General features: G+C 44.2%; 2 protein-coding genes across 5 annotated transcripts in view; one reads left to right on the top strand and one right to left on the bottom strand.

The window, feature by feature from the left end:
• Positions 1-12,309, bottom strand: part of LOC139229207 (phosphatidylinositol 4-phosphate 5-kinase type-1 gamma-like) — a 123,657-nt gene extending 111,348 nt beyond the window's left edge. For 3 of the 4 annotated variants that reach the window (XM_070860863.1, XM_070860865.1, XM_070860866.1), the window contains exon 1: positions 11,961-12,309. In XM_070860863.1, coding sequence (XP_070716964.1) covers positions 11,961-12,063 — 103 coding nt within the window. In that variant the 5' untranslated portion in view covers positions 12,064-12,309. The remainder of the gene's footprint in view (positions 1-11,960) is intronic. The other variant, XM_070860864.1, reaches the window with a different exon arrangement.
• A 9,406-nt stretch (positions 12,310-21,715) lies between these two features.
• On the top strand, positions 21,716-22,280 carry LOC139229021 (stathmin-like). Its single transcript, XM_070860685.1, has 2 exons — positions 21,716-21,739; positions 21,975-22,280. Exons 1-2 carry the CDS (start codon positions 21,716-21,718, stop codon positions 22,278-22,280), a joined length of 330 nt encoding a protein of 109 aa, XP_070716786.1.
• The last annotated feature ends 638 nt before the right edge of the window (positions 22,281-22,918 follow it).

Raw genomic sequence — 22,918 nt, 5'->3', positions numbered from 1 at the left:
ATGTTCAGACTAGATTGAAACACTGCTATGCAAAATTCCTTATTGTCCTGAGCTAGTCAGATCAAAACAGTATGCTTAAAGAAAGCATGCAAGCTGGTCCAAGTAGAAACATCTTACACGTAACATTGGACAAGAACCCCCCCCCCCCGCCCCCATATATCAGGTTACCACAGGACAAGTAAACTGGGTCTCGCTAACATTCCTAGCCAACTTAGCAGTAACAAACATTGTTGTTTACTAACTTCTGCCCTGTTACTTTGATTTCTCTTCCCAAAACAAACAATTTCTCAAAATGGCAAATGCTTGTAGTCCCATCTAATTTCAAAACTAAAACATGGAGTACATTAGACAATTGATAAGAAACTGCAGAGGATTTGAGAAGTGTTGAGACAAATCTTCAGCACTGGTCCCAGCAGTAAGTCAGTCAGAATAAGATTCAAGATGGCTGTCAAATAACCTATTTAAACATTCCAAACACATCTTTCACAAAGCTGAAGTCACAAACAGTACATACTTTAACCAAATATTCCTCCAGAGTAAAATGGTTGTCACACGAATTTTACTTTTTATTTTCCCCTCTCCTCCTGAAGGCTTTGACTTCTTCCTGGGATATGGCCCCACAAGTACCTCCCAGTACCTAGCCTCAGTGAGTAATATTCATATTTGTGTTTCCACAGTGAGTGTTGGCAGGCTATTTGACTATGGAGGCTGCACCATGAAACCAGTCATGATGTCCACACAAGCAGTTTCCAACAATTGTCACTGGACAGAGATTGGACTGGGAGCCCTATTCAACTTTCCCCTCCCCTCATTTCCCCAACCCAAAGGCCCCAACGCCAAGTGCATCACCCCCTACAATCACCACAGCTGAAATTAGCTAACTCAGCAGAAATGGAGATCAAACTTGGTACCATTCTAGTTTATACATTTCAACAGGATCAACTGGAGGCATCATTGAGGCAACATCTCATGAACGGTAAGTAAACTAGGTGGCCAGCCTCAATTTAGCAGCATCTGTAATTAAGACAGGATGACTAAAATTGAGTCCAGAGTAATTCTATCAATATTCTTAGCTTTGACTAACTTCGAGTTCTTCAATGAAGTAATGGAGAGGATTGACGAGGGCAGTGTGGTTGATGTTGTGTATATGGACTTTTAAAAGCATTTGATAAAGTACCACATAATAGACTTGTTAGCAAAATGAAAGCCCATGGGATTAAAGGGACAGTGGCAGTGCGGATACAGAACTGGCTAAGGGACTGAAAGCAGAGAATAGTGGTGAACGGTTGTTTCTCAGACTGGAAGGAAGTATACAGTGGCATTCCCCAGGGGGCCATTTTAGGACTTTTTGATACATCATCATCATAGGCAGTCCCTTGGAATCAAGGAAGGCTTGCTTCCACTCTAAAAATGAGTCCTTAGGTGGCTGAACAGTCCAATACGAGAACCACAGGTTGTTGAGGGAAAGGTTTGCCGCATGCTCTTTCCGCTGCCTGCGCTTGATTTCTGCATGCTCTCGGCGATGAGACTCGAGGTGCTCAGCGCCCTCCCGGATGCACTTCCTCCACTTAGGACGGTCTTTGGCCAGAGACTCCCAGGTGTCAGTGGGGATGTTGCACTTTATCAGGGAGGCTTTGAGGGCGTCCTTGTAACATTTCCTCTGCACACCTTTGGCTCATTTGCCGTGAAGGAGTTCCGAGTAGAGCGCTTGCTTTGGGAGTCTCGTGTCTGGCATGCAAACAATGTGGCCTGCCCAGCGGATCTGATCAAGTGTGGTCAGTGCTTCAGTGATGGGGATGTTGGCCTGGTCGAGGACGCCAACGTCTTTTTGATACATATTAATGCTAAATCTACATAAAACACTCAATTCAGCCCCAGCTGGAGTATTGTGTCCGAATCGGGGCACCACACTTTAGGAACGACGTGAAGCCTTTGGAGAAGGTACAGAAGATTTACTAGAATGGTTCCAGTGATGAGGGACTTCAGTTATGAGGATAGACTGGAGAAGCTTTGGTTGTTCTCCTTAGAGCAGAGAAGGTTAAGAGGCGATCTGATAAAGGTGTTCAAAATCATGAACATTTTTGATAGAGTAAATAAGGAGAAACTGCTTCCAGTGGCAGAAGAGACAGTAACCAGAGGACACAGATTTAAGGGGACAGGCAAAAGAATTAGAGGCAACCAATGTTCCCGGAGGTCCCACGCAGGCCGATCACTGGCTTTTCAATGCTACATTTCACTGATGCGCGAAATTTTAAATGGGCTGTGCACCCAAAAAAAAATTAGGGGGAACACTGGAAGCGACATAAGGATTTCTTTTGAATGCAGTGAGTTGTTGTGAACAGCCTGAAAGGGTGGTGGAAACAGATTCAACAGTCACTTTCAAAGGGAATTGGATAAATACTTAAAAGGGCAATAAAATTACAGGGCTAAGCGGAAAAAGCAGGAGAGCAGGACTAACTGGATAGCTCTTTGAGCGCGAATGGCCCCTTTCTGCGCTGTATCATTCCATGATTCCATAAGCTTTCAGAATAGAAATGTCACATAATTCTAGTCACACTCCAGGTATTCTGGTCCATTATAGAAATGCTTATGATGGACATATGCCAGTGAAGTCTGACTCCTTCAAGAGCCTGATTACATGAAATATTGGTGTAGTAATCCAAGTTTCTATTCTGTAATTGGACATTAAAGTCAAGATACAAATTTCAACTACACAATTCCAGCATTATGGTAATGCAATCAAGTTGAGTTTTACAATAATGGAACTAACAAGGTACGCTGCATCTACTGCCCTATAAATCAATATAAAAAGATAATTTAGGAGTGTTCTTTTAAAAACAACTATAAACACCATCAATTGATTTTTTTTTTAAATATACTTATTTAACCTGGTAGTAGTTCTCAGCCAAGATAGCAAAATTACCACCACAATTGTCAGCATCTTTCGGAGGAGGGATACCATAATCTTTATGCATGTACAAACCAGTTTGGAAAAGCACTGATCAAGTGAGTGAAACTGATCTAGGGAACTATGGTAGACAGTTTGGAAAAGTCACAAATTAAAATACGTCCTGTTTTTAAAACTTTGCTGCACTACAACTCTGACCTTACTTCCTGAATACCATAGTTCCCTAGATCAGTTTCACTCACTTGATCAGTGCTTAATCAATGTATAACCACCTATGAGGATAGCATTTGCACCTCAGATTTGTGCCTGAATTTTCAGATTAGGTTTGTGAAAGAGTGTTTCTAACCTCTTTTCAATGCAGCTTGACCAAAAGAAACAGGCTTTCTCCTCCCATGAACCTTTAATTTCACCACATTTCATGCGCAGGATGTGGTGAAAGGCAATTACGACAAGCTCTCATAGGCATTTATGGAACCATACTTGATTTCAAGTAAACCAAAGGTCAGTTAAGAGTGGACTGCCATACCAGATTAAAAATTAATTGCATATATAAACTTCTAAATCAATTGTTGTAAATACATTTTATGCATATCCTTTAAGAAATCTAAGTATATGGTTGAATTAAGATACTCCAGAGTTTTAATGCTCCCAATCCACTTAACCAAGAAAACCAAATCTGATAAATTAATAGTGACAATTTTATTTATTTGGATTAGTCATAAAACACAGATAAAACATCGATTTTTTTGAAAACAGAATTTCTCCCCTCTATTCCTGAAGTCATCAACTTCTGCTGGGTTACCAGTGGCTGCTATGTCTAATCACATAATGTAAGGTACTGACACTGAAGTAAACAAGGTGCAAAATCAGTTCATCAGTTTTTGAACATACGGAAAAATAGAATATCTGGTCATTATCACGTTGCTGTTTGTGGGAGTTTGCTGTGAGCAAATTGGCTGCTGCATTTCCCATATTACAACAGTGACACTCCCAAAGTACTTCATTGGCTGTAAAGTGCTGAAAGATGTCTGGTGGTCGTGCTATATAAATCCAAGGGCTGGAAATTCCCCAACCTTGTGACAGGTTTTCTGGCGGTATTTCGCAGTTTTTGGCGGAAAACGGTGCGGCGGGAAATTCCCTGAAGTCTCGCGCCGGCACTTTTGAAATACCGCTGGGGAGCAGACCGCCAGCATGCGAGACTGGGAAAAGCGCTTTTGCCCGATATTTGGCTCAGATGGGACCAAAAAAAAATGCCAGGGAAAAACCTGCATTGCAGCCCTTGGAACGGTCTTGGAAAGGAAGCCCTTGGAAAGGAAGACCTGCAAAAAAAGTTATTTTTTAATTCTTTTGCAGTGATTTGCTAGAAGGGTCTTGAGTGTTGTGATTTTTTATTTTTTGTTTTTTGGAAAAAGATTTTTGGTGTTTTCCCCCTTCCCTAGGCCCAACTCGCACCTCCGCGAATCTTTGTGCAATGCCGATTTTTACCGCTGGGCACATTTTCTCCCGAACGTTAGGCCTCAAAATCATTAGCGATGTGATTAGCGATATTTTTGGCAAAAAATACCACTGTGACCAAAAAATAATAATTTCTAGCCCCAAGTCTTTCTTTTTTATAGTTATGGTTTCTCACAATTGATTTGTTAACTAATCTAACTCACACCAAGTCCCGCTCACCCATCACCCCTGTGCTCACTGACCTACACTGGCTTCCAGTTAAGCAACGCCTTGATTTTAAAATTCTCATCCTTGCTTTTAAATCCCTCCATGGCCTCGCCCCTCCTTATCTCTAATCTCCTCCAGCCCCACAACCCACAACCCCCCCCGCCAAGATATCTGCGTTCCTCTAATTCTGCCCTCCAGCATCCCCGATTATAATCGCTCAACCATTGGCGGCCGAGCCTTCTGTTGCCGAGACCCCAAGTTCTGGAATTCCCTCCCTAAACCTCTACCTCTTTTTCATTCTTTAAGACGCTCCTTAAAACCTACCTCTTTGACCAAGCTTTTGGTCACCTGACCTAATTTCTCCTTATGTGGCTCGGTGTCCAATTTTTTGTCTCAATACTCCTGTGGAGCACGTTGGGACGTTTTACTACGTTAAAGGTGCTACAAAAATACAAGCTGTTGTTGTGTTGTCCAAAATCATATTTGTAATTTATTATCCAGATGGATCGTCAAACAGCTACACTCTGCTAACACCATACAACTGCTTTGTACAAGTGTTCTACTATTGAAGGCTCCACTGCCAGCATCTTCACAGTGTTGCAAACAGCCCACAAGAAACGGAGCATCAATTACATCCGCAGAATCCAAGGTGAAAATTACAGGGTATCACTATCCTCTGATCAGCATGGAATCTATATTGCACACCCAATTTAAAACAAACAGCTTTTAGCTGTATGCCAAACTCACATAATTTTTTCAATTCACTTGTTTAAAAAAAGTTAGAATTGTCTCCTGATCATTTTTAATACATCTTCTCCATAATTCAGGCTAACACTTCAGTGCAGCACTGTCGGAGGTGTCTTCTTTTGAATGAGATTTTAAACTGACGTTAACCGTCTGCCCTCTCAGGTGGGCATAAATGATCCTATGACACTCGAAGACGAGCAGAAGAGTTCTTCCTGGCCAACATTTATCCCTGAACCAATACCTAAAACAGATTATCTAGTTATTTACTTCTTGCTTCTGTGGGAGCTTGCTGGCGTACTTTTGGTTGCCACGTTTCCCACATTACAACAGTGACTACACTTCAAAAGTACTTCATAAACTGTGAAGCGCTTTGGGATGCTCGGAGGTTGTAATAGGCGCCAAATATATAGCATTTACAGCACACAAACAGGCCATTCGGCCAGTGTTTATGCCCCATACGAGCGTCCACCCATCCCTCCTCAACTAGCCCCATCAACATATCCTATTTCTTTCTCCCTCATGCGTTTATCTAGCTTCCTCTTATATGCATCTGTGCTATTCGCCTCAACTTCTCCTTGTGGTAGCGAGTTCCACATTCTAACCACTCTTTGGGCAAATAAGTTTCTCCTGAATTTACTATTGCATTTATTAGTGACTATCTTGTATTTATGGCCCCTAGTTCTGGTTTCCCCCACAAGTGGAAACATCTTCTCTACATCTACCCTAGCAAACCATTTCATAATTTTAAAGACCTTTATCAGGTCACCCCTCGGTCTTCTCTTTTCCAGAGAAAATTGTCCTAGCCTGTTCAATCTTTCCTGATAGATACAAGCTCTCAGTTCTGGTATCATTCTAGTAAATCTTTTTTGCACCTTCTTCATTGCCTCTATATCCTATTTACAATATGGAGACCAGAACTGTTCACAGTACTTCAAGTGTGGTCTAACTAAGGTTTTTACAAGTTTAACATAACTTCTCTGCTTTTCAATTCTATCCTGCTGGAATGAACCCCAGTGCTTGATTTGGTTGTTTTTTTTAAAATGGCCTTATTAACCTGTGTCACGACTTTTAGTAATTTGTGGATCGGAACCCCCCCAAATCCCCATTTAGACACTTATTTTCCCAAGGAGTATATGGCCTCCATATTCTTCCTACCAAAATGTACCACCTTACACTTATCTATATGAAAGTTCATAAATGCATCTTTCTTTCTACTAAACTGTCAGCATCATCTTCTAAAATTGTTAAGAATTTGCTTTCCTTCCCCCTCAGATAATTCAATGTGTTTATCCTGTGAGCAGAAGTATGGAAACTAGGATAATCTCAGGTTCCAAACCCAGTCTGTGTTGAGCTACTGATCTGGGGCTGCATTAAAGGCACTACAATTGGCTTTTATGCCCACATAAGGGACAGGATAAGTTGGCCAGGGTTTTCGCTCCTGATCACTAACCGGTAGTACCTGCAAGAAGAACACAGATGTGAACCGGATGGCATCCAAACAACCTGCCAACATTGACTGTCAAGGCTCACAAGTAACAGTAACTTGGGCGAAATGCCAACCTGCAACTGTTACTCATGGAATTGTCCCCCAAGCAGCGAATACCCTCAGGGAGGCAAGGGGACGAGGAAAACTACCACCAAGGGTGAAAAAAAAACAAACATTCTGTTCTTGGGAAATGATGTTTTCATTGCAGTGCTTACACAATTCAGGAAGCTCAGATTCTTTTAATTCATGATAAATGATATATACAGAATTCTCATTTCACTTTCACTACTTGAGATTCACCTTGTGTAATGCGGAGTCAAATTAAAGCATTATCCTGTTCGATGAACCACCCAAATCGTTGCTGTTCTGTATCCTAAGTCACCTGTTCCTTTCATCCCATGATATTAAGCACGACTGCCACAAGGCATAAATGATTTTTTTTTTAAACTGAATGCTGGAAATGAAATTAAAACAAAAAATTTTGAAAATGCACAATAGGTCAATCAATATACAAAAGGGAAAGAAAGGTTAATGTATCAAGTTTCAAGCTCTCTGATGCACAGTGACACCTGAAACACAAACCTTTCACCAGAACTCTCGAAACCCGAAATGTTAGCCCATCTTTCTCTTTTGGATGGTGATTGATCTACTTTGCAATTCCAATATTTTCACAAATCATTTCCGTTCTTTTTGGTCATTTCAAAGCACCAGGAGTTCTTCACTATTTAGCACCAGCTTGCTGTCATGATTCACTGCAGTCGCATTATTTCATAATCACAAACTCTGAACCAATGCATAAATGTGAGCTAATACTGGCCTGACATTAGGCAACACAGATTAAGGCATTTGCAATACATTTGAGAAACGAAACAATGACCCACAACTGAGACGTAATCATCTTAACAAGACCAAGCAAACAGTGCCAGCTGGATTCCTTTCACAGTCATGGGTTGAACTCCAGTTCCAGCACTGTAATTTGGGCACGCGTGATCTCATTGGTCATCCGAAAATATAAAACCAGGGAGAGGAGAAGAGAGAACAGGATGGGAGAGTAGCAAAAAATACAAATAACTGAAATGAAGAGTAGCCATGATTAAATTGACTGAAGCCCATATACAGGCTTTGTTGACAATTAAGCGGCATTATTCTTGCAAGAAGCAGAACTAATTCAATACCACATCTACAAGCTTCCGTGACTTGGATTGTTAATACAGACAGCAACAGAAGTGAATGACAGATCGTGGCTGTCACCAATCATTAATTCCTGGGATCCATCAAGGTATATTCAGCCTACAACTTTGCACCAAATCCTCCAAAACATGGAGCTCATCATCACCTTGTTAATCCATTGAATGATTGTGATAGAGCTCGCCATTACAAGTTTCTTGTCGACAGGTTTCTGATTTACCAATGTCATCACTAGGATTATGCAGCAAATTCATGCAAATGCACTTTAGCAGTAATCATAAACTAATACACTTTAATGTTGTGTTAAGATGTTCTTGCTTGATGCTCTCCATTCAGCACCTCAAATTATTTAAGAATTGTACTGCTGGATGTTTTTTACAGTTCAAGTAAACAGAGTATATAAATCTCACATGCCTGCCATTATATTTTACTGACAATGACCAGTGTTTGAAGCAATGCAGACACAGCAACAAGAAAAAATATCCAAAGAATATTTCAGAGATTTCAGTCCACAAAATGATTTTAAAGATGAGACTTCTGATTGAAGAGACACATTTAGCAGGTGCAAGTTGTCTACAATCCCGAGCATACTAATACTCACACACCTATTTAATGGAATCCAAATAAATGTGACAGAAAGAGAGAGTTCTATATAATGAAGTGTCAGCTGAGAGTTCTTAACTGCCATAATGAAATGGATGGAGTAAGCAGCAAGTTCAGTTACAGTAAACAGGCTCCTCAAATTGAAACCACTCCATCTTGGCACAAAGTCAAAGCCACTGTAAAACCGCACTAAATGCTGCAGTTTCTGCTTCTTCAGGTCAAGAGGCGAATCAGACATCAACTGCAGAATTTGCAGCAAACGGACTGGAATTAAACTTTGTACAAGTGTCAGCCTTGGCTCAGACAGTAGCACTGTCGGCTCTAGTTCAGAAGGATCTGGGATTAAACCCCACTCCACTGAGGGAATGCTGCATCTTTCTAATGAGATGTTAAACCGAGGCCTCGTCTGCCCTCTGAGATGGACGTAAAAAAATCCCATTGCACTATTCAAAGATTAGCAGGGAGTTTTCCTGGTTTCCTGACCAATATTTATCTCGCAATCAAAACCACAAAAAACATTAACTGGGCATTAATCTCATTGTGGGTCTGTGCTGTGAGCAATTTGGCTGCTGTGTTTCCCTACAAAACTGTCTGCAATTCAAAAGTAACTAATTGATTGTGAAACACTTTGGGACATCCTGAGAATGTGAAAGACATGATATAAATGGAAAAGCAAAATACTGCGGATGGTGGAAATCTGAAATAAAAACAGAAAATGTGGAAATACTCAGCAGGTCAGGCAGATATATAAATGCAAGTTCTTTCTTTCAAGTGAAATTAAGGGAATTAGTGTGCAGATTGCATATTACAGAAAAGTTAGAAACACAACAGCACTCCTCTAACCTAAAATAAAAATCAAACTGGAAATGCAGAGATCAGGCAGCACTGGAAAGCAGGATGGAAAGGTTAGCTTTGTTGGCTGGGTCACACCTGAAATGTTAACTTGTTTTTTTTCTTCCAAATGCCAAGAAATGAGTTAAGGAATTTTCTGAGATTTCTTATCTCTGCTTTCTTTTTCTCTTGTCTTTAATACACAGCCTTCCACACCATTTCTCCTGGAAATGATAAACTGTCTCTTCCTAGGCTCCTGGAAGATCCTCAAAAATGAACATTGGGAAATCCACACTAATCTTTCCTTTTCATCACTTCAGGTCATTACTTTATGTCAGTAACAAAAGAGAATCACTATCCCAGTACTTTGAGACAAGTCAATGCACCACAAGGCAAACTAGACTTTCACAAATAAGGCACCAATAATTACAATGGATTAAGGCTCACAACAAAAGGATAATAAACATAAGAATGTTTCCAATTAGTTTTCACTATATTCAATTTTAAAGGTTAAGTAAGTAGTGTCACACAAGTACTGTTTTAAGAATGAGTGGGAGACTGTGACTAAGATATTTGCTCTCTTACAGATGCTGATAGACCACCTTTGTATTTCAGTATCGTTTGTTTTTAAATCAGATTTATTTACCTTTATTAACAGCTAATTTTACTAATAATTAAGGTGGAAAAAGTCCACTTCTGTTGCCATCATGCATCTTAACCTTTTCATATTGTTAAAGCCGAGAGAATGTCACCACCCACATCCTGCCCCACTCACCTATCACTCTTGCCCTGATCATCTCCCCGCTCCCCAATTAATTTAAATCAAATTGCTCAAATTTGTTTACAAATCCTTCCAAGGCCTCTCCTCATCCCACCCTATCTCTGTAATCTCCTCAAACTCTTATGTCCCAGCACATGTTCTGTGGTCCTTCCTTTGCTACACTATTAGCAGCAGAACCTGCAGCTGTCTCAGCTCTTTTCTCAAACTCTCTACTTAAATCTTTGTCTTGCTACCTTAAAAAAGCCTCCTCTCTTTTACTTCATATAACTTCATTATCTACTGCTCACCATCCATATGCCCTCCTTGAAGCACCCTACCTTAAAGGTGCTCGAAAAGGCAAGTTGTTGTTGTAAAGCCCAGAAATTCAATCCTAGAGGACCTAAAATACATAATCTCAGAAAAATCTGGTTTAGTCACTTCACTTTCATTTATTTAATCTCCTCGTGTTTTTGCAATAATGCTTTTTTTTCTAATTTGCTCATATTAGCTGATTTATTTTATTATGAAAGCACAATGATCATACACAGCATAAAACTGTAGATTGCTCTTGTCTTCAGAACTCACCTACTATATTATCATATTAAAATCAAAGGACATCAAAATCATTTCACACACAATTTTTCATGAGCCTATTCCATGTTAATTGTTTGGCGTCAGGAAAGTTAAGATTTCGAGGAGAAAAATCACTTCCACACTTCTCCAATGAAATATCTGCAACATACTGATAGTAGTCTGTTTAGTAAAGCTTGGCTTGAAATAATCATGTTAGTTAGTGCCTTATTGCATGGGCTTTCAAACTGGAATCCATGGACTCTAAGGGGTTCCTGAGGGGTCGTTGTAGTTTTGTTATGACCCATTAGCAGATTGTGTGTTACGGTATTCAAATAAACACATTTTTGCAATAATAACACTGTTTAGCTTTGGTGCAACCAATTCTGTCTTTTGGAAGTAAAGAGAGGAGGTCCCTGAGCATGCATTAATATTCGTTGGGTGCTCCAACACAGCACTACAAGACAACAAACAGCATTTAAACTGAGCACGCCTAAAGACGCATCAAGCTTATTTCACAGATCCCAATTCAGATCATAAACATTCCTGACAGGAAAACAGCATCCCAGCTGGACCCAAAATAATCATCTTCATACCAAGTATAGTGACGTTCATAAATATTACCACAAATACGTGGAACGGTTCTTGCAGCCCTGACCTTTTAATGTTATTTAATCTTCCCACTTGTTTTGGAGACGCTCCCTTCTGTGCAATTTAGTCATTTTTGACAAGACCACGCAAGCAGTGGCAGGTTTATTTGCTGACTTTTAAATATGCAACGCGCTTTTAAATGTACACGGTGCCTGGCAATGTGTGGCAATGCTGCAGAGGCGACCTATCAAAGCAGCAGAGTGTCAGCGGGCGCTGCGAAATCCCACATCAGCTGGGGCTCCGACAGAAAGAGGCTTTTTGGATGCGGATCGGTTTCTCCTTCTCTCCATCCCACCCCCCCATCCCCCTGATAGTTGAATGCAGCACAAAGATCACTATTGGGGAATAGAGAGTGTGTGTCCGGATCCCACAGGCTGCAAACCTTCCCCAGTGGGGATAGGGGCAGCCCAGGGGCTGGGCAAAGCGCCTGGACCCCCTAAAATGAGGAGGGGGGGGGCGAGAGTCGGTTATGGACCCGGAGCCCCCAGCACCGACCCCCCGCCATCAACAGAAGCAGTGACATTGATTTAACCATGCATTATTTGCCCTCTTACCTAACGCGCACAAATGCCCCTCCGCTCCCGCTATCGCCCCCTCCTCAGCCGCCGGGGGATCGCTCTCACCTCCGGCCTCCGTCGACGCTCCGTCCGCTTCCATTCAGTCCCCTGACAGGATTTTATATTTAATTAATGGTGGGGGGAATTTGTGTTGGAAGGAATTTTAAAAAAATAATAATCGGATTTGATTGCAACAAAAAAAATGAACTGTTTTAGTTTACGTCAAACGCGCGAGGTTTGTCGCGGGCCCCGCTTTTCATTCACACCGCCTCAGTAAACGGCCGCCCGGCTCCCTCTCACCGGCAACAAAAACACCCGCCGAGCCCGCGGCCGGCCCGTCACCGCTCCGTGTGCACTACAACCCTCGCGTCATTGGTCTGCGCGTACATCGCACGCGTCATCGCGTTCAGGTATTCCTTTTCGAATAACGTCATTCTTTTTTGAGCTGGCACGATGACATCGTTCTCGGGTTGCCAACCCTCCAGGAATTGTTGGATTAGACTCCAAGGCCCAGGGCACAGCTGCGAGCAACCCAGGAGAAAAATCATCGGAGTATGAAAAAATGTCATTTTCTTTGAATGCTTTGGAGCCCAGTCCAGGATCAGATCAGCCAGGATCATATTAAATGATGGAGCAGGCTTGAGGGGCCAAATGACCTACTCCTGCTCCTATTTCTTATGTTCTTTCATTTATTAGTTATACAAATATAGGAGTTTGTGTGGGGGTGGGGGGTGGAGGAGAGGATGTTTGACAGTTAAGAGTCACCCAATTGAGTCATGAAGAATCTGGTTTCCACTTGGCGTGGGAAGAAAAAAAAGACTTGGATTTATATAGCGCCTTTCACAACCACCAGACGTCTCAAAGTACTTTACAGCCAATTAAATACTTTTGAAGTGCAGTCACTGTTGTAATGTGGGAACATTACGTCAAGAAGGTCTGTCATGTGGATAGACATATTGGGTAGACCAATAGCAGAAGCGTATGGGCAGGGCAATGGGAGGCGGGACATCATGTAATGAAATCCCCAGGAAAACATCCAATCAGAGTTGTCAACCCTACCATTGTCCCAGGTGAGATCTGACGCCCGTTGGTTAATACTGATATAAAACATCATGCCCTGACCCAGGTGAAGTTACTCGGAAACTATTAACCCACTACTTTCTATGAGTCTCTTCCGGATGTGTTGGCTCACGCTGGGGTACCATGCCACACGGAGGAGCCACCATATTAAGGAGTTGGAGAAGCAATAACAAGGCAACAACAAGAAAGGAGAGGGAACATAACTTGTCAAACAAAAGGAGACACATCCAACAGCAACTTGTATTTACATAGTGCCTTTAACAGAGATCAACGTGTTTTACAGAGGAGAAAGGAATGTAAGATAAGCCTCAGTGGGACGATTAGGAGAGGCGGCTGAAAGCTGTTGCCTTTGAAGGTTGGGAGAGTGGTAGAGCAATAAAGGAGTCGGAGGACATTTTAGAGAATAGTGCCAATGTGGTTGTAGGCACTACTAATAAAAGTTCAGCAAAGGGAGAGGGGACCCACAGATAGCCAGAGTTGGCCGGCTGAGAGACAAGGAAGGGGAGCAGGTTGCAGAGGCAGAATGGGGCAATTGAAACCTCAATCGGGAGGATCTTAGAGGCTGCTTGTTCAACCTGTCTGCACCAATCAAACTCAAACTCATGTCAAATCTTTTTATTCCCCCAATTTTCTTTGCATTGTTTTGCTCCCCTCTTCTGAAAGCAATTGACTGCTTACCTGTGTATAGTTCCATTGGAATCTACAGTGCCTTACACAAGTGGCCATTATTCATCTGTAGGCCTTAACAGTGGACACGGTTAGTTATTCAATCATATGTGTATCACAGCTGAGCCCCATCCTGCCATTGCCTGAATCTGACAGGACTACAGACCCAACAACATCAGTCGCCCTCTGCAGCCTAGTTTGACCATTGTGTGAGTCAAGATGGTGCATGACAGCAGGTTGTTTTGCTGCAGAGGACATCACAGACAATCCCAACCCTGTCTTTATTAAATGTCCATTTTCCAGCAGGTGTCGCTGAACAGAGATGAGGAGCGGATATCCTGGCTGATTTTTCCCCTCCCTAACAGGCCAATTGTAGCAGCACAATGCTGTCTCGGCTGAGATCAGCTAAAGAAACTGAGCCATTTGGGCAACGTTCCTTTCATTCTTCAACTCACAGACAGTTTTTCAAACACCTTCCCAGAATGTCCTTTAATGAAGCATCCCTAGTATGTTATATTTTCCAGGAATCCTGTCAGTTCCAGAGTTAATAATAAGGTTGCAGACTCGTGAGTGCACCTAGTAATTATCAGTGCTTTAATAACAGTGTGAGGTCACCCCATACAACATGCAGCGCGTCTAGTTAGAGATGATGGGGGCCTATTTCTCAGCTGTTAAATCAGTTTCTTTTGTAGTAACTGATTACACACATTGGGATCAATTCTAAAATATTTTGTTGTGTTGTTGAATATTTGCTTCCTTAATAAAAGCAGAAAAACATCTGCAAATGCTGGAAATCTGAAACAAAAACAGAAAATTCTCGAAGTACATTGCAGGTCATTCAGCGTCGGTGCAGAGAACAGGCAGGTTAACGTTCTGCACTGGGCCTTAGCCTGTTCTGAGGAGGGGCCTCGACCTAAACAATTAACCTGTTCTCTGCACAGGTGCTGACTGACCTGCAGTGAGCTCCTGGCATTTTCAGTTGTTGTTTCTTTTTACTTCCTTCTTTGGTGTTCCAGTTTTCCTCTTTCTCTCCGGAAGGCTATGGGCTGGATTTTCAGCTTTGCTGATTATGGGGTGGTAATGGCGGCAGGGGGGTAAAGTTTGCGCCTCAGTCAGCAAAGTTGGGCAGCTGGGCCCTGAGTGCGGGGCGGAGCGCTAAGGGAGATGTACACCTCTCTGAGGGCACTAGGCCTGCTGAGCATGCGAAAATCCCAAGCTAAACAGCCCGACGGGGAGCGTACTGAGAGAGGCCTGGGAAGAATTTTTTAAAATTTGAAAAAAAAACACCAAAAACCTTCCCAATACATAGCCCACGCCACCACAACATAAATCGCAAAACAACAATAAAAGAATAAAACATCACACTTACCTGAGGTGGACATTACTTACCTCTCTGCAGCCGGTATTGGTCGGACCGCCTGTTTTCACAGACGGTCCCAGCAGGGCACGCGACTGGTCAGGCGGGAATCAAAAAGCACACCGGTGTCGCAACCAGGGGCGTTGCACACTGGCTCAACTCCTCCAGGCGGTACTGCTCCATGCCCCTGCAAAACCAGCCCCTAAAACCCCTGCGGGGTGCTGGAAGCTGACCGCCCACCCAGAAGAGCTCACTGCCGCCATTGCTGCCCCTCCGGGGTGAAAACAGAGGCAGACAGTGTCATGTATTTAACTGTCATTGTAACCCATGTATAAACTGACCAGTTGTACACTGTGAGAACATTGACCACTAGGTGGTGAACTTGTGGGAGACACTCCTAACCTGGTCTTTCAGGTATAAAAGGGGAAGCTCCACCCACCTTCATCACTTCAGTGCTGGAATAAAAGTTGCTGGTCACAGACTGACCTTCTCTCAAGCATGGGCCTCGTGTGCATTTGTACTGTATAGTAAGGACATATCATTGGCGACAAGAAACTGGGATTTAAACCACGCGAGCATGGCCACTAGCAGCACAGACGAGAGTTACTGTGTTGGTGATGATTGGGATGATTTTATTGAGAGACTACAGCAAAGCTTCGTCACTAAGGAATGGCTGGGACAGGATTCGGCCGACAAACGCAGGGCTCATCTCCTGACGGTTTTTGGGTCCAGGATGTACTCCCTGATGAAGGAACTTCTAGCGCCAGAGAAGCCGGTGGACAAGACTTTTGAAGAGCTCAGTAAGTTGATCGGGGAACACTTTCAAACCGGCGAGCAGCATGCACATGGTGAGACACCGGTTTTACACGCACCGGCAGCGAGAAGGGCAAAGCGTTCCAGACTTCGTGGCAGACCTCCAGCGACTGGCGAGCCTATGTAAGTTCCCAGATGCATGCAGAGCGGAGATGCTGCGAGACTTTTTTTATTGAGGGCATCGGGCACGCTGGGGTTTTCAGGAAACTGATTGAGACCAAAGACTTGACCCTGGAAACAGCGGCTTTGATGGCCCAGACATTTACCTCAGGGGAAGAAGAGACCAGAATGATGTTTGACAAAAATCTGGGTTTAAATGCAGCAAATGGACAGGGAGTCAACATTGTTAACGCGGCACACAGTTCCCCACGCAGACAGTGGTAATCGGATATGCCCAAGCATGTAGTCGAACCCAAAGGGGGAATTCAACAGAGACAATGGCTAGCTGAATGGCGATTCATGCTATCGCAAGGGACAATGCGGCCAGTAATGGGGCCATCAACACCTGTTAATGGTGTGCTTAAAAACAGCTACAGAGACAGTCAGAGACGATCGACTGGTAATGGGCCTTTTGTTTCCAACAACGGCTCATGTGGGAGGTGTGGAGGCAAACACACAGCTAGGGCTTGCAGGTATCAGCAATATGCCTGCAGAAATTGCAACGTCAGCGGTCACTTAGCGCGTATGTGCAGGAAGCCTGCAGCCAGGTTGATGTACGAGGAGGACAGGGACGTTGTAAGCCCTACGAGGCCAAATGGACACTGGGGGAAATCGCTGGAAGCTGAAGTTCAGCCGAGTTCATGTGGAACACAAACACAGTTCATACACCAGGACGCCACCGATAATGATGAAAGTGCTCCTCAATAGCATTCCAGTATCAATGGAGCTAGACACGGGGGGGCCAGCCAGTCCCTGATGAATATCAAACAGTTTGACAAGTTGTGGGTGTCCAAGGCCAGGAGGCCAAAATTATTGCCGATTGACACACAGCTACGGACATATACAAACGAGATCATTCCGGTGCTAGGCAGTGCCACGGTAGTCGTGACCCACAAAGATTCGGAGAACAGGTTGCCACTCTGGATTGTTCCTGGGGACGGTCCCGCACTACCTGGGGAGGAGTTGGCTTGCTGTCATGAACTGGAAATGGGGCGATGTCAATGTGATTTCTTCTGTGGAGCGAATATCATGCTCACAGGTCCTGGACAAATTTGACTCACTATTTCACCGGCATTGGCACTTTCATGGGGACCAAGGTAGTGATTCACATTAACCCGAACGCCAGGCCAGCACACCACAAGGCCAGAGCGGTGCCGTACGTGATGCGGGAAAAGATAGAAGGCGAATTGGACCGCCTGCTGAGGGAAGGCATCATCTCGCCAGTCGAATTCGATGACTGGGCAAGCCCGATTGTGCCGGTGCTCAAGGCGGATGGGTCGGTCAGGATATGTGGTGATTACAAGGCCACCATCAATCGGGTGTCACTCCAAGACCAGTACCCGCTACCCAGAGCGGAGGACTTCTTCGCGACGCTATCCGGTGGCAAACTTTTTTCAAAATTGGACCTGACCTCAGCTTACATGACCCAGGAGCTGGCGAGTGAGTCGAAGAAGCTGACCACCATCACGACACACAGGGGTTGTTTGAGTACAACAGATGTCTGTTTGGGATTTGCTTGGCCGCCGCGATCTTTCAACGCAATATGGAAAGCCCCCTCAAGTCGATTCCAAGGACAGTGGTTTTTCAAGACGACATCCTCATCACGAGTTGTGATACTGAAGAACACCTCCGCAACCTGGAGGAGGTGCTATGCAGACTGGACCGGGTAGGTCTGCGACTGAAAAAGGCGAAGTGCGTCTTCCTAGCTCCAGAGGTAGAATTCCTGGGGATGAGGGTAGCAGCAGACAGGATCAGACCTACTGCGTCCAAAACAGAAGCGATCCAGAGAGCACCCAGACCCCGTAACACGACGGAGCTGCGTTCGTTCCTCGGGCTCCTGAACTATTTTGGTAACTTTCTTCCCAAATTGAGCACGCTGTTAGAGCCGCGACATGTGCTCCTACGTAAAGGTCGTGAATGGGTCTGGGGGGACAGCCAGGAAAGGGCATTTGATAGAGCACGGAATTTGTTATGCTCCAACAATCTGTTAACGCTATATGACCCATTGAAAGAAATTTGTTTTAACGTGCGACGCGTCGTCCTATGGGGTCGGGTGTGTGTTGCAGCATGTTAATGGCAAGGGTCAGTTATAGCCGGTAGCTTATGCCTCCAGAAGTCTGTCCCAGGCAGAACGGGGCTATGGGATGGTAGAAAAGGAAGCGCTTGCGTGTGTATAGGCTGTAAAAGAAAATGCACCAGTACCTGTTCGGCAGGAAATTTGAGCTGGAGACAGATCACAAACCACTAACGTTCCTTTTGGCCGACAACAAGGCCATAAATGCAAATGCATCGGCACACATACAGAGGTGCGCACTCACGTTAGCCGCCTATGACTATACAATTCGGCACAGACCGGGCACCGGAAACTGTGCCGATGCACTAAGCAGGCTCCCACTAGCCACCACCGAAGGAACAACCGAGCATGCTGCTGAGATGGTCATGGCTGTGGAAGCTTTCGAAAGCGAAGGCTCACCCGTCCAGATCAAAGTCTGGACAAATAGAGACCCGCTACTGTCTTTAGTCAAGAAATGTGTCCTTAATGGCGATTGGGCAGCCACATACGGGGCATGCCCTGAGGAATTCAAACCATTTCAAGGGGCATGGATGAACTCTCGATTCAGGCCGATTGCCTACTGTGGGGAAACCGAGAAGTCATGCCCCAGATGGGCAGAGAGATGTTCATCAGAGAACTCCACAATGAGCACCCGGGCATTGTTATGATGAAGGCAATTGCCAGGTCACACGTTTGATGGCCAGGGATAGATGCAGACCTGGAACTTTGTGTTTGCAGGTGCAACACGTGCGCCCAGCTGGGCAATGCGCCCAGGGAAGCCCCCCTTAGCCCCTGGCCATGGCCCGCCAAGCCTTGGTCACGCATCCATGTGGACTACGCAGGTCCTTTCATGGAGAAAATGTTTTTGGTTGTAGTAGACGCTTACTCCAAATGGATCGAGTGTGACATTTTAAATTCAAGCACATCCTCTGCCACGGTAGAAAGTCTACGGGCAATGTTCGCTGCCCACGGTCTACCGTACATCTTGGTCAGCGACAATGGCCCGTGCTTCACAAGCACTGAATTCCAGGACTTCATGGCAGGCAACCATGTCAGAACGGCACCGTTCAATCCGGCCTCAAACGGCCAGGTGGAACAAGCAGTGCAGATAATCAAACAGGGGATGCTCAGAATCCAAGGGGGTTCCCTACAAAGTCGCTTATCACGCCTCCTGTTGGCCAATAGATCCCGACCACACTCGCTCACAGGGGTCCCACCCGCAGAGCTGCTAATGAAAAGGACGTTCAAAACCAGGTTATCCCTTATACACCCCACCATGAAAGAAATTGTTGAGAGCAGGCGCCAGTCACAATGTGTCTACCACGACGGGAATGCGAGGACGCGATGTATTGATGTCACTGACCCTGTCTTTGTTCTCAACTACACTGCAAGGTCTAAATGACTCGCAGGCATTGTGATTGCCAAAGAGGGGAATAGGATTCTGGTAGTTAAACTTACCAGTGTACAAATCTGCCGCAAACACGTGGATCAAATAAAAAGGAGGTTCAGCAACCCCTTGGAAGAAGCAGAGGAAGAACACAATGTAGAGTTCACTTCTCCACAGGTGGCCGAACACCGGAACCAAGTGGAGGAGAGCCCAGTCACTGTGGGCAGTCCAGACAGGTTGAGGCACCGCAAACAGCAGACACTCAGGCCAGTGCCCCCAACAACCGGAGCCCCAACTCAGGCGCTCCACAAGGGAGCATAAACCACCAGAGAGACTTAACCTGTGATCCCAATAAGACTTTGGCGGGGAGGTGATGTCATGTATTTAACTGTCATTGTAACCCATGTATAAACTGACTAGTTGTACACTGTGAGAACATTGACCACTAGGTGGTGAACTTGTGGGAGACACTCCGAACCTGGTCTTTCAGGTATAAAAGGGGAAGCTCCACCCACCCTCATCACTTCAGTGCTGGAATAAAAGTTGCTGGTCACAGAGTGACCTTCTCTCAAGCAGGGGCCTTGTGTGCATTTGAACTGTATAGTAAGGACATATCAGACAGAACCGTAAAATCCAGCCCATTGACTTTTTGCTGGATTACAGGTTCCACGAGCACCAACCAACCTCTGGTGCTTAAAATTAGACAATGAGTGTCAGCAGGTTATCTGACTCCTGGTATTCCCTGCTCCTGATTACCATCCAGTGGCCCCTCGCCGGAAAGTGCATGTTTGACCTTTGATTAAGAATGGCATCAAGGTTTGCCATGATGCAGCAATGGTCAAATAATCTGTGAACAGTCATTGGCGAGGCTTTCACACAAAGAATAGTCACTTGGGAAAAATACCAGATGGTGATCAGCAGACGTGGAATCCGTAACCAAAACTCTGCTGCCCGTACACTAACTCACACCAAGTCCCGTTTACCCATCATAAGAACATAAGAAATAGGAGCAGGAGCAGGCCATTTAGCCACTCGAGCCTGCTCCACCGTTTAATGAGATCATGGCTGATCTGATCATGGACTCAGCTCCACTTCCCTGCCCGTTCCCCATAACCCTTTATTCCCTTATCGCTCAAAAATCTGTCTATCTCCACCTTAAATATATTCAATGACCCAGCCTCCACAGCCCTCTGGGGCAGAGAATTCCATAGATTTAGAACCCTCTGAGAGAAGAAATTCCTCCTCATCTTAGTTTTAAATGGGCGGCCCCTTATTCTGAGACTATGTCCCCTAGTTTTAGTTTCCCCTACGAGTGGAAATATCCTCTCTGCATCCACCTTGTCGAGCGTCCTCATTATCTTATATGTTTCGATAAGATCATCTCTCATTCTTCTGAACTCCAATGAGTATAGGCCTAACTTACTCAACCTATCCTCATAAGCCAGCCACCTCATCTCTGGAATCAACCTAGTGAACCTTTTCTGAACAGCCTCCAATGCAAGTATATCCTCCTTAAATACAGAGACAAAACTGTATGCAGTACTCCAGCTGTGGTCTTACCAATACCCTGTACAGTTGTAGCAGGACTTCTCTGCTTTTATACTCTATCCCCCTTGCAATAAAGGCCAACATTCCATTTGCCTTCCTGATTACTTGCTGTACCCGCATGCTAACTTTTTGCATTTCATGCATAAGTACCCTCCGTACTGCATACTTTGCAATTTTTCTCCATTTAAATTATAATTTAATTTTCTATTTTTCTGCCAAAATGGATAACCTCACATTTTCCCACATTATACTCCATCTGCCAAATTTTTGCCCACTCACTTCACTTGTCTATATCCCTTTGCAGGTTTTTTGAGTCCTCCTCACAATTTGCTTTCCCACCCATCTTTGTATCATCAGCAAAGTTGGCTACATTATACTCGGTCCCTTCATCCAGGTCATTAATGTAGATTGTAAATAGTTGAGGCCCCAGCACCGATGCCTGCGGCACCCCATTAATTACTATTTGCCAACCGGGAAATTACCTATTTATCCCAACTCTCTGTTTTCTGTTAGTTAGCCAATTCTCTATCCATGCTAATATATTACCCCCAAACCCCATGAATTTTATCTTGTTCAGTAACTTTTTATGTGTCACCTTATCAAATGCCTTCATCCCTGTGACCTACATTGGCTCCCCATCCAGCAATGCCTTAAATTTAAAATTCTCAACCTTGTGTTCAAATACCACCATGGCCTTGCTCCTCACAATCTCGGTAAACTTCTCCAGCCTTAGAACCCTCCTAGAACTCTGCGCTCCTCCAATTCTGACCTCTTGTGCATCCCCAATTTCCTTTGCTCCACCATTGGCGGCCGTGCCGTCAGCTACCTAGGTCCTAAGCTCTGGCATTCCCTCCCTAAACCTCTCCGCCACTCTACCTCACTCTCTTCCTTTAAGATGCTCCTTAAAATATACCTCTTTGACCAAACGTTTGCTCGCCTTTCCCAAAGGACCTGTCGTTGGAAGAAATCCAGCGCAAACATGAAGCTGCAGAGATCAGGCGAAAGTCACATGAAGTGGAAGTGCTGAAGCAGCTGGCTGAAAAACGAGAGCATGAAAAGGAAGTGCTTCAAAAAGCTATTGAAGAAAGCAATAATTTCAGGAGAATGGCAGAAGAGAAACTGACCACCAAGATGGAAGCCAACAAAGAGAACCATGAAGCCCAACTAGCGGCCAAACTGGAGCGCTTACGAGAGAAGGAAAAGCGGATGGAAGAAGTGAGGAAGAGTAAAGAGATTAAAGAAACTGAAGACTAATTCCGGACCTCGTCCTCTCTTTTTTGTTTGGAATTTGAGGGTTTTTTCAGACATCCAAAGATGTGTTTTTTTTATGGCCAGTATGTTAATTGAAACTTATATTTGTAATAATGCTATTAAGTGTGCAATTGAGAGCCAAAAAGCTGATCAGAGGACAAGGAGGGAAGGCTTGTATTTTGTATGCTTTCCATCTTTTGCAAGCATTCTTATGGGTTTTATCCTGATGTAGATACTTTGAGCTCCTGCATCTTTTTTTCTACTAGTAGTGAATTGAATGGGATTGTTGATTCAGGTTAGAGTCCCTTGTGAAATGTGTAATTTCCAGCATGCTTTACTGATGTTACACGTCTCGTCTACAAGTGTGTAACTGTATAAACCTGCCTAACCTGTTGCACCTGCCTTGACTTCAATAAAACTGCACGACAAAAATTGGTTACAAACATTGTAGGAATGAGCTTTGTCACAAAGATCTTAGCAATTCATTTTGATCAACATTTTTCAACTAGAAGTCACCCATTACCACAAATCTGATGTTCTGATCTTCCTGCTATCTGAAGCTTCAGCAACAACAATTATATAGCACCTTTGCATTTATATAGCACCTTTAATATGGGAAAACATCCCAAGATGCTTCAGAT

Source organism: Pristiophorus japonicus, chromosome 18 (genome assembly GCF_044704955.1).
Source record: "Pristiophorus japonicus isolate sPriJap1 chromosome 18, sPriJap1.hap1, whole genome shotgun sequence".
Taxonomy (NCBI): Eukaryota; Metazoa; Chordata; class Chondrichthyes; family Pristiophoridae; genus Pristiophorus; species Pristiophorus japonicus.
Note: the sequence above shows the minus strand (reverse complement) of the source record. Positions and strands in the feature narration are given on the sequence as shown.

Coding starts and splice junctions, on each gene's coding strand:
- LOC139229021 (XM_070860685.1), top strand. CDS start 21,716: ATGGCCTTGCTCCTCACAATCTCG. Junction 21,740..21,974: donor CCTTGCTCCTCACAATCTCG/GTAAACTTCTCC, acceptor CCTTTCCCAAAG/GACCTGTCGTTGGAAGAAAT.